At 44.9% G+C, this 12,008-nt stretch overlaps 1 protein-coding gene and 1 pseudogene across 1 annotated transcript; one reads left to right on the top strand and one right to left on the bottom strand.

Annotated features, from left to right (window-relative positions):
* Nucleotides 1–4,483: 4,483 nt before the first annotated feature.
* Nucleotides 4,484–6,047, bottom strand: LOC129050277 (fascin-like; annotated as a pseudogene).
* LOC129050545 (heterogeneous nuclear ribonucleoprotein L-like) lies at nt 5,964–11,520 on the top strand. The gene is given in 6 exon segments (XM_054532965.2): nt 5,964–6,129; nt 7,636–7,666; nt 9,636–10,654; nt 10,657–11,253; nt 11,256–11,348; nt 11,351–11,520. Coding segments are annotated over 6 exon segments (1,971 nt in total). The 3' UTR covers nt 11,416–11,520.
* Nucleotides 11,521–12,008: the final 488 nt, after the last annotated feature.

The raw sequence follows: 12,008 nt of genomic DNA on the forward strand, positions 1-12,008 counted from the left end.
CATATCAGCCTCCATTTCAAGTGCCTTCAGTGGCTTCCATTTCACCTCCAGTAAAATAGAAATCTCCACAATGACATCTAAGACTCTCCATGGTTGGTCCCCTTCTTGCCTTACAACTAAAAACTCTTCTACCATTACCACTGTATTTACTCTGCTGTAGCAGGGAGACCTGTTTGCTGTCCCTTAAACAAAGCAGATGTCTTTCTCCTCTGGTCTTTGCATTTGCTGGTCCTATTACTGGGAGTGTTCTTTTTCCCATCCTCTTGATGACTTCCCTCATCTCCTTCAAGTCCTTGATGGAATGTTCTTACACAGTGAGGATTTCCCTGGCAACCATATTTAAAACAGAATCTTCAGTCCCATGTCCAGCACTCTTTATGCACCTTCCCTGTTTTAGAATAGTTTGAGAAAATGAGTAAGTGTTTTGGGGACACAGCACTTACTATCATCTGACATAATTAGGCATAAAACTGTATTTCTTAATTATTTTCTTATGTATTTGTTTGCCTCCCATCATAACTAAGCATTTAGTAGAGACTGTCTATTTTATTCACAATGGTATTCCTAATTCCTTAAAAGTGTTTGGTATAAAACAAACATACATTGAGCATTTGTTGAATAAAAGAATTATATGTAAAATTATAGTCAGACATTATTCCAGGGGAAAACTCTTAGTCTCTAAACAAATTTATTTGGATACCTGGTAAATTATACCATAACTAATTTGGGAAATAAATTTGCTCCTCTTATGTCAATTGAGGGAAGCTTTGGCAAGAGCATTCTGCTTCATCTCCAAGTCTTTTTCTTCAAAGTCTATTGTTATTTTTTTCAAATCTGACAACCCTATGAGACCTACCCAGCTGAAGATTAGCTGGGATGCCCAGTTCCTGTTCTCACTGTGGGGCACCAGATTTTCTGGGCAAGCAGTGTGAGTAGATAAAGCAATGGGATGGGGTGAGGTTACAGGCATCAGCCCATTCTAGGCTTTGCTCTTCAACATATACTGTCCTCCTGAGCCAGGATGCAGACCATGGCTACTTTTGCCCCTGCATGTCTGTTCTGATTTCTTTCTTTATATGGGATGTCTCACTATTCTCCTGCTTTTAATATGGAGTTGCCGTCTCTAAGCTAAAAGGCCAAGTACAGATTCACCTGCCAATGAAGCTCTTTAAATTCTCTCTTCTTTCTCAGGACTCATTGGCTGTAAGTCCATGGAACAAAAACAGAATTTGCTACATTTCAATGACATTGTTTTAGTTGAGTTGTGTTTAACTAACTTGTTGAATGAACTGACACTGTACATTCTCCCTGTAAAATAACAGTGTGTTTTCTATTATGCCTATGTAAGTCTGTTGCCTCAACTTGGCGTTATGTTAACTTATCTACCAGACAGTTTATTTAGGTTGTATTCAAGTTGGTCTTTTGTGACATAAATAAAATCAGTGATGTGATTATAATATAGTGGTACTATTTATGTAAAAATATTTGGGTCTTGAAAAGATTAGAAAAAGCTAAATTGATTCATAGGAGGGCTAAGCAATGTAAAAATTTTAAAAAAAAGTTATAAAATTAGAATAATCAGAATAGTAAAATTTTAACAAGCTAAAAGGTTTTTGCACCTCAATTACTTTTTTTTGTTCTACTTTAAACAGGTAAAAATTTAGAATTATGATTGACTTGTTATGATCATAATTTATACAAAGAAGACAATGTATAGAAACTCCAGTTAATAGAGTAATAATCAAAGGGTCCTGGACTTATATCAAAATATTGGCCAAATAATTTACATTTCTGGTTTTTTTTTAACTGCATGATCCTCCTCCTTAACTCACTTTTTAGATTAACTATCAAAAAACTGGTCTCAATTATATTTGAATAGAAGTTTTCTACTCTATTGTTCTCTAACTTGACCATGTTCGGTACCCTTAATTAAAATATATAATTCTTTAGTAAATAGTTTTCATAGATGTTTTCTTTCTAACTGGTTATATGAAAGCTACCCAATAATGGGCAGGTTGAATAGTCGTGGGGTAGGCTCAGTGTTGGTCTGTAGAACGCTACTGTAGGTCTCCACAAACCTAAGACACAGAAACGCACCTTTAGAATTATCTACTTCACAGTAGAACTGTGACAGAACCTGAGGCTTGCCTGACTCCATACTTCTTGGTGTTATTCACAACACCACAGCCTAATTTTGCTTATTTCTTTATTTGAAGAAATCTTGAAAAAGAATTGCGTTCTTTGATTTTTCTACTTAATTAAAAATTTCATTGGAATCAGCAATATCTTTCTGTGATGGCAATTGTATCTCCTAAAAAATCACAGTGGAGATATATTTGGAATAAATATATCCAAATATTGAAGTAGTACATTCTCAAATATCTGAGTAGTATATTCCATAAATTATGTCTGCAGGCTTAGAAATAACCTTCATATAATATTAATAAAAATCAAACTAGCTATTCAAAATATACTCATGGCACTGGACATTTGGAGGTAATTTTCACCAACCATCAATGTCTGTATTCATATATTTATGTGATGGTATTGTTATTTCTGTAGTCTTGGTCAACAGAATTTACTCATGTTTGATATAATTTCCACATACCCATAGCATGCCTTTGGAAGTAATGCAGTGCTTGAAATTTAAGGAAAAAAATATCTGGTTAGGATTCCAAAATGTAAATCATTGAATAAAACAGTGCCATTTACTTTTAAGATGAAGACAGTATTTTGATGGGAGGACATAGGTGATTTTGTGAACAACAAAATAATCTTGAAGCCACATACATATGGTAAATATTCACTCTTAGGACTATGTGGGAATGGCAGCAGTCATTTCCAATAAATAACATGTGAAAATCAATAGGACAGTTCCAAAAACACCTCCTGCTTGTTCATGGCATAAAGCCAAAGCTCTGCTATATGAATATTACATATGTTTTTGACAAAACATCTAGTCTTGCACCAGACACAATATTCTAGTTTCCTGAAGAGGAAACTTTATTAAAGCATGTGCTAAGTAAACTATAAGATTCATATTAGAAACTTCAGTCCTATAGCTGTTTGTATTTATTTGGGGTTGGAAAAAAAATGGCATTATTGTACATGTACTTGCTTTATAGTTAAAAAAAAAATGGAGGGGGGCAAAATAAATCACACTCTCAAAGCATCAAGGAAATTTATAGTGGAATTATGAATCATATCATTGTGGGGTCATTTTCCTTTATATCATGATATCATATGAGACCAACGTCAAATGGGATAGGTAAAAAATGGACAAAAAGTTTTTTTTTGGGGGGGAAGGCTGCAGACTGAGTTATTTTATTTCACTATTTCCAGTTTGAAGCTACTATCGTGGGCGTTTAGAGTTATACAAATAACACTTACAAAAAATAAAAGACCAAGACACCCAGAGTGAGATGCATGTCGGGGACGAGGGAGGCTGGCAGCAGGGGGGCCCCGGCGGCTCACCCCAGGGCTCCCCAAGGGGGTGACGCCTGGCTTCATCCACCCAGGAGGCCCAGGGAGCACCAATCACAGTAGGGGCTCTGGCCTAGGCGTCCTGCAGCCCAGGCCCAGGGCTGGGGCTGGACGGGAAGGACGGAAAGAGAGGGCTGAGATGCACCGGCTGGGGAGGGTGCTGAGACGCCACACCCAGATCACTCACTACTACAGCCAGGCTTGCCTGGGACGCCTCCAGCAACAATATTTCATTTAAAAAAATACTGATTTGGTCATTTTCTGTTTCCAGTCAGGCTAGGGCGAAAGGAAAGAGACAGGAGGAAGATGGCCCCCACACCCCTACCCCCCGCCACCACCACCCTGGCAGAACATGCAGCGGGCAGACCCTGTGGCTGTCACGCCCTGCCGCTCCACCGAAGGGAGCCAGGCTGAGCCTCTGCCACGTGGGAGAGGGGCTGTTTCCAGCCACCACCCAAAAAAACACCGAGGGTCAGTCCTAGCCCACCCGACGGCTTCCCTTCCCAAGCAGGGGTTTCCGGACAGTGCACCAGGGAGGGCCACTGACAGGCTTGGGACACGTGCCCAGCTCCTGGGGGGCTGGGAGGAGGTGGCCAGGAGGAGCAAGAGATTCCAGTTACACTACACGCCCAGGGCTCCCAGCCCCCAACCGTCCCTTAGCCGCTTCCAGAGAAGTAAGGCTCAGAGCCGTCTGAGGTCAGAAGAAAGAGGTGTCAGACTCGCCCCATGGCAGACAAGAGGGCAGGGGCATCTGAAATCCCTCCCAGGGCCAGGCCGCAGCCGCTGACCCGAGAGGAGTAGGGAACCCGGGCGGAGGGGAGAGTGGGGAGTCCATAGGGGCGACAGGCGGGGGCACCGTTTTCTCTGGGGTTTCCAGTTTGAAAGGCAAGGGGCTTGCCTCCCGCCCCGGGGAGCCCACCTGGAGGAGAAGGGGTTAGCAGGGAGGGTTGGAAGGAGCCGCCACGTGGGCAGGGGCGGGGAAGGGCGGGGCGGGCGGGCCCTAGTACTGCCAGAGCGAGGTGCGGTCCACGGTCTCCGCGGAGGCCTTCAGGACCCCTGCGTGGTCGCCCTTCAGGTAGCGCCCGCCCACCTTGACGGCCACCTTGTTGTCGCAGAACTCGAAGAAGAAGTCCACAGGAGGGTCGCCGCTGCTGGTGACCGCGGAGTCACTGCCCACCGTCCGGTATTTGCCTGTGGAGTCTTTGATGTTGTAGGCGCCATCGTTGAACTCCAGCTGGAAGGCGTCATAGCTGGAGCGGTTGGCGTCCAGGGTGCCCCTGACCTTGCGGCAGCCGATGAAGCCGTGCTCCCCGCGGAACACGATGATGGGGCGGTTGATGAGCTTCATGAAGAAGAGCTCTGAGTCCCCTGCTGTCTCCACCGAGGCGGCCAGCTGCCCATTCTTCTTAGATGTCACAAACTTGCCATTGGACGCCCGCAGTGTGATGCGCCGGTCACGCCGCTCAATGTCGAAGTAGCAGCTGGCATTCTGGGTGGAGGCGGTGGACTGCACGCCCCCAGTGGCCGTCAGCGTCCAGTACTTGCCCGTGTGGGTACGGAAGGCACACTTTTTGGTGTCGCGGTAGATCTCCAGCTGGAAGGTCTCCTGGTCGGTCTCCTCCTCCTGATTGGCAGACAGGTCCTTACCCTGGCGCGTGGACACATTCCTCTCGTTGGCCGCCTGCAGCACGACCTGGGCGCAGCTCTGCTCCAGGGCAAAGAGCTCGTCCTTGCCCACCTTGGTGGCCTTGCCAGCCTTGAGCGTGTTGCTGGGCCCCGACGGCGCCAGGTAAGGACCCTCGCAGTCGCGGAAGGCCACCTTGCCGAAGCGGAACTCCAGCGTGTAGCCAGTGGCCGGCTCGGGGCTCGCCACCAGGCGCCCGTCATGGCGCAGGAAGCGGTGGTCGGCGGTCTGCACTCTGTAGCGCTGGTCCTGGAAGGCGAGGATGATGAGCGAGTCGTTGCCCCAGGGCACGTCGTGGTCCACGGCGATCTCGTCGGCCGGCCGGCCGCGCGCTCAGGTGCGCCTAGCGCCTACGGGTGACGCTGTAGATGTTGACCTGAGGGTGCATGGCGATGTGCACGCTCCGCTTCTCGGCGGGGGACACCGTCTGCGCGAAGCAGACAGGCGGTCCTCGGTGCCTCCGAAGTAGCGCCGGTGCTCCTCGGACTGCAGCGACCAGCGGCCGTCGTCGTGCACCACGATGAGGAAGCGGCAGTCGGGACCGGGCACCTCGCGCTCGCAGGTCACGTTGCCGTCCTTGTCCGCCGCCAGGTAGCGGCCCAGGTGGCTGCGCAGGCACACGGCCGCGCTGCCCGCCTCGTCAGGGTGCTGCTCCGGCATCCAGATCTGCTTCTTCTTCAGGCTGCTGGCCGACGCGTTAACCTTGAACCCGAATGCCTCGGCCGTCAGGTACTTGTTGCCGCAGTTGATGAGGCCGAACTGGATCTGCACTGCCTCGGCTGTGCAGTTGGCGGTCATGGTGGCGGTGGACGGGAGGCCGAGGTGCGGCCCCGGGAGGTGGGTGGCGGGTCCCCGCGGCGGCGCCCCTGCTCCTTTGTTCGGCGGCGGCAGCCCGCAGGCGCCCTCGGCAGCGCTCCACCAAAATGTTTTTAAAATCATTTCAGTTAACAGATTTAAACAGAGTTTAGCTATGAAGCAATGAGTAATGCAATACAAACTAGTGAAAAAGATGAATAACTAGGGATTAAATGTTGAGGAAAATTGTTTTCTAATGAATTAATTTTGAATTGATAAGAGACAAAGAATAGGGACTTTTAAATATACAACTTTGGTGAGAAAGTATTTGTCTACACAAGTTTCTTATGTCTAGTGCCTTCCTTACCTCCCAAATATTATTTTATAACTCTGATAATTTCTAAAAGATACATATGAGATATTCATATCTCAAAAAGTCACCAATATTTTGAACTAGTATCAAAATAAAGAAGTATTTGACATAGGTTTATATACTGGGTTTATACATAAATAAAATACAAATACAAATCACAACAGCAAAGATAATAATTAAAAACTGCGTATTCACCTTAGGGTTTTTAAATAAGCTAATTGTTTTTCTTCTACACAAATAGCTAAAAATGTACAGTGAATGCAAATGTACTCAATTTCTCTTTCTTTTTCTATATTTGGATTGGTTAGTGAAGTGTCACAAAAGTGATGATGCTGAATTTTTGCTATTTTCTCTCTAAAGTGATGTTCTGAAAGAAATATATATATAATTTGCGGTTGTGAAGAAGCCCTTTTTTTGTGCTAATTTATTTCCTTTGTGTACTTTGCAGTAGACATACATGTTAAAAATTCAACAGAAAGAAGAGGATAAAATAATCATGACATTAAGCCCCTTTAGAAATTAGCAATGTTCTCTATTAATAATGGCATGATGATATGCCACTCCATGAGCTCTTGAACCAAGTTATTCATTATTTCTCTGCCACATGGAAGCAGGATATTTGGTCTTTGTCCTATATCAATGCAGTGCCTATGGTTTTGTTACAGAAACCTTAATTTTGCCTGCTTTTAAGTAAAGCAGGTTTTATGCAAACTTCTCAGAGGGCAGCCAGATAACTTTCAAGCACATTTGAAACACCAGAGGTGACTCTGCCAAGTGCCTCAGAGAAAAATACAAACTATGACAAAGACACTTCTTCAACCCATCTTTCTAAAGTTGCTGACTCTACAGGTTTATTATAAGCATTAGACGAAACCAGCGAGAGGCATGTGTCAAAGCTTGAATGTGCAGCTCCAGGTTAGAATGTCAGCTTTTCCTTTGGGTTACTGAAGAAGGAGAAAAGCCATTATCCATGCATGAAACAAAAAGGTATATGGCCAATCAAATGGAAGGCATACTTTTTGTAATCCAATCCCAATATATGCTATTTGCTTTAGTGGGGCTTAAGTAGGTCACTTAAGTGGTTTAGTGGGGCTTAAATAGGTCACCTTCTAGAAGTGAGCAGAAAAATATTTTAAATTAATGGTTATTTTACTATCAACATTTTTTTAAAATTGAAAATGGAACACCGGTTTTATAAGCAGTTTCTTCATTTTATTATTTAATGAGGTGGCTAGCCTTGATTTGAAAGGTTTTTTTTAACATGACTAGCTTTCTGACACTCTAATGCCCATTTTCTAAGACTTCTGTGCTGTAAGCTATTTTAACAAAGGGTAAGTGGTATGTCTTTAAATTCTGATTTTAGAGGAATTCCTAAATTCTCATTACTTTCACATATTATTTTATCTACTGTGAAATGATAACTTTGTCAACATGAAGCTTTTGAAGCTGTCACTGTATTGCATCGGGTATTTCTGTTGGTTCATCAAAGTGAAATGAAATGAAAATGCAGGAAAAACAAATGAATAGAACACAAGAGTAATTCATTTTGGCTGGGTACGGTGGCTCATGCATGTACTACCAGCAGTTTGGGAGCTCAGGAGTTAGAGACCAGCCTGGCCAACCTGGTGAAACCCCGTCTCTACTAAAAATACAAAATGTAGCTAGGCGTCATGGTGCACGCCTTCTGGTACTGGAAGGCTGAGGCAGGAGAATCACTTGAACCTGGGAGGTGGAGGTTGCAGTGAGCCAAGATCATGCCACTGCACTCCAGCCTGGGCAACAGAGCGAGATCCCCTCTCAGAAAAAAAAAGAGTAATTCATTGAAACACCAGTTTGTAAAACATCAGGATGCTTTTCTCTTGTTAACTATAACATTGTTGTTGAAAACTCTGCTAAAATTTCACATTCTTTTTTTAAAAAAGGTAAATGAATTTTCATAACATATTGTGCATAAAAATTATTTAAAGTTGACATTAATATAAAACTTATTGAGCTACTTTAAAGTTTTTTTTTGTTTTGCTTCCTTTTTGAACTTTTATTTTAGGTTCAGGGGTACAAGTGCAGGTTTGTTACATAGGTAAACTTTTGTCATGGGGGTTTGTGGTACAGATTCTTTCATCATCCAGGTATTAAGCCTAGCACCCATTAGTTATTTTCCCTGATGATCTCCCATCTCTCTGCCTCCTCTCTCTGAAAGTCCCCAGTGTGTGTTGTTCCCCTCTGTGTGTCCATGTGAGTTCTCATCATTTAGCTCCCACTTACAAGTGAGAACATGCGGTGCTTTTCTGTTCCTATGTTAGTTTGCTAAGGATAATAGCCTCCAGCTCCATCCATTTCCCTGCAAAAGACATGATCTCTGTTCTTTTTCATGGCTGCGTAGTATTCCATGGTGTATATGTACCACATTTTCTTGATCCAGTGTGTCACTGATTGCCATTTTGGTTGATTCCATGTCTTTGCTATTGTGAACAGTGCTGCAGTGTACATATGCATGCATGTGTCTTTATAATAGAATGATTTATATTCCTTTAAGTATATACCCAGTAATGGGATTGCAGGGTCAAATGCTATTTCTGTCTTTAGGCTTTTGAGGAATTGCCACACTGTTTTCCACAATGGATGAACTAATTTACACTCCCACCAACAGTGTATAAGCATCCCTTTTTCTTCACAACTTTGCCAGCATCTGTTATTTTTTGACTTTTTAGTAATAGCCATTCTGGTTGATGTAAGATGGTATCTCATTGTGGTCTTGATTTGTATTTCTCTAATTATCATGAACAGACAGTTTTGAAATTTTTACAATCTTATGAAGACAAATGAATACAGAATTTTCTGAGCTGGGGCTTTTCTGGGGCAAGATTATAGAGATTAACAAAATGAGATTGGGAGAAATTGAGCTACATTATTGTCAAATTTAGCTTGCTGGGAGTAAAAAACAAAAAACCAACAAAACTGAAGTCTTGCACTTAATAATAACTATTTCTGGCTTCCTTCCCTCTGCTAAACATGGATTGTCAGATTTCTCTCTGTGAGTTGTCCTCATCCACCACTAGAGTCAGTCAATGGCCCTACATTGTATTCCCTGGCAATGATTTTGCAATGAGTTTCGTTCAGGTTCTTAACACTTTAAGATAATGTCAACATTCCTCCTTAACTTCTCTCTGCTTCCAATGTCTTCCATTTCTAATCCTCCCTGCACACAGAACAGTTTATTTATCCTTCTTAAATACAGAAAACTACTCTCAATTGTCTACAGGATAAAGTACAACCCTTTTAAACTTTACCAAACTAACTTAGAAAAATAATTTCCCGGGAGAAGCGGCGTCGGCGGCTGGAGCAGAGGCAGCAACCCGACGAGCAGCAGAGGCGGTCCGGAGCGACGGTGAAGATGGCGGCGGCGGGCGGCGTAGGCGGCAGTGGCCGCTACCAGAGCGGCGGCAGTGAGGGCGGCCCGACCACTAAGCGGCTCAAGACTGGCAACGCCGGCGACCAGCACGGAGGCGGTGGCGGTGGCGGTGGCGGAGGCGGTGGCGGTGGCGGTGGCGGTGGAGGAGGCGGGGTGGCAGGAGGCAGCGGGAAGAACTACGATGACCCGCACAAAACCCCTGCCTCCCCAGTTTTCCACATCAGGGGCCTGATTGAGGGTGTGGTGGAAGCTGACCTTGTGGAGGCCTTGCAGGAGTTTGGACCCATCAGCTCTGTGGTGGTAATGCCTAAAAAGAGACAAGCACTGGTGGAGTTTGAAGATGTGTTGGGGGCTTGCAACGCAGTGAGCTACGCAGCCGACAACCAAATATGCATTGCCGATCACCCAGCTTTTGTCAACTACTCTACCATCCAGAAGATCTCCCGCCCCGGGGACTCGGATGACTCCCGGAGTGTGAACAGTGTGCTTCTCTTTACCATCCTGAACCCCATTTATTCGATCACCACGGATGTTCTTTACACTATCTGTAATCCTTGTGGCCCTGTCCAGAGAATTGTCATTTTCAGGAAGAATGGAGTTCAGGCGATGGTGGAATTCGACTCTGTTCAAAGTGCCCAGTGGGCCAAGGCCTCTCTCAATGGGGCTGATATCTATTCTGGCTGTTGTGCTCTGAAGATGGAATACGCAAAGCCTACACGCTTGAATGTGTTCAAGAGTGATCAGGATACTTGGGACTACACAAACCCCAATCTCAGTGGACAAGGTGACCCTGGCAGCAACCCCAAGAAACGCCAGAGGCAGCCCCCTCTCCTGGGAGATCACCCAGCAGAATATGGAGGGCCCCACGGTGGATACCACAGCCATTACCATGATGAGGGCTACGGCCCCCCACCCCTCACTACGAAGGGAGAAGGATGGGTCCACCAGTGGGGGGTCACCGTCGGGGCCCAAGTCGCTACGGCCCCCAGTATGGGCACCCCCCACCCCCTCCCCCACCACCCGAGGATGGCCCTCACGCCCACAGCCCTGTGCTTGTGGTCTATGGCTTGGATCAATCTAAGATGAACTGTAACCGAGTCTTCAATGTCTTCTGCTTGTATGGCAATGTGGAGAAGGTGAAATTCATGAAAAGCAAGCCGGGGGCCGCCATGATGGAGATGGCTGATGGCTACGCTGTGGACCGGGCCATTACCCACCTCAACAATAACTTCATGTTTGGGCAGAAGCTGAATGTCCGTGTCTCCAAGCAGCCAGCCATCATGCCCGGTCAGTCATACGGGTTGGAAGAAGGGTCTTGCAGTTACAAAGACTTCAGTGAATCCCAGAACAATCGGTTCTCCACCCCAGAGCAGGCAGCCAAGAACCGCATCCAGCACCCCAGCAACGTGCTGCATTTCTTCAACACCCCGCTGGAGGTGACTGAGGAGAACTTCTTTGAGATCTGCGATGAGCTTGGAGTGAAACGGCCACCTTCTGTGAAAGTATTCTCAGCAAAAGTGAGCGCAACTCCTCTGGACTGCTGGAGTGGGAATCCAAGAGCGATGCCCCGGAGACTCTGGGCTTCCTGAACCATTACCAGATGAAAAACCCAATGGTCCATACCCCTACACTCTGAAGTTGTGTTTCTCCACCGCTCAGAACGCCTCCTAATTAGGTGCCTAGGAAGAGTGCCATCTAAGCAGGAAGACATTTCTCTGTCCTTTATGCCATTTTTTGTTTTTTGTTTTTGTTATTTGCAAAAGATCTTGTATTCCCTTTTTTTTTTTTTTTTTTTTTTTGGTAATGCTAGGTTCGTAGAGGCTTAACTTTAATGGAAACGCTGGAAGTCTGCAGGGGGAGGGAGAGGGGAACTGATATCTCCCAAAATTAACCTTCACTTTTAAAAAATTGTTGTACATGTGATTTTTTTTTCCTGTTCATACATTTGTGCTGCCCATGTACTCTTCGCACATTTCAATAAAATTGTTTGGAAAATAAACACAGCGCTTGCTGGGGAAAAAAAAGAAAAGAAAAATAATTTCCCATATTTGTTGTCTCAAAGATACTAGAATATAGTGATTTATAGCTACTTATTTTTCCCAAACAAATTAGCCCACTATGAATAACCTCCACAGTCTCCTTTTGTTGTTGTTGTTATCCATCTGAATTCTGCCCATTTAAGGTAAACTGATGTCTATAATTACTCCTGCTCAAGAACTTCTGGAGCCTTCTAACATCTGGTAACCAATTCCGTCTTTAAAGTA

The sequence above is a fragment of the Pongo abelii genome, chromosome 16 (assembly GCF_028885655.2).
Source record: "Pongo abelii isolate AG06213 chromosome 16, NHGRI_mPonAbe1-v2.0_pri, whole genome shotgun sequence".
NCBI lineage: Eukaryota > Metazoa > Chordata > Mammalia > Primates > Hominidae > Pongo > Pongo abelii.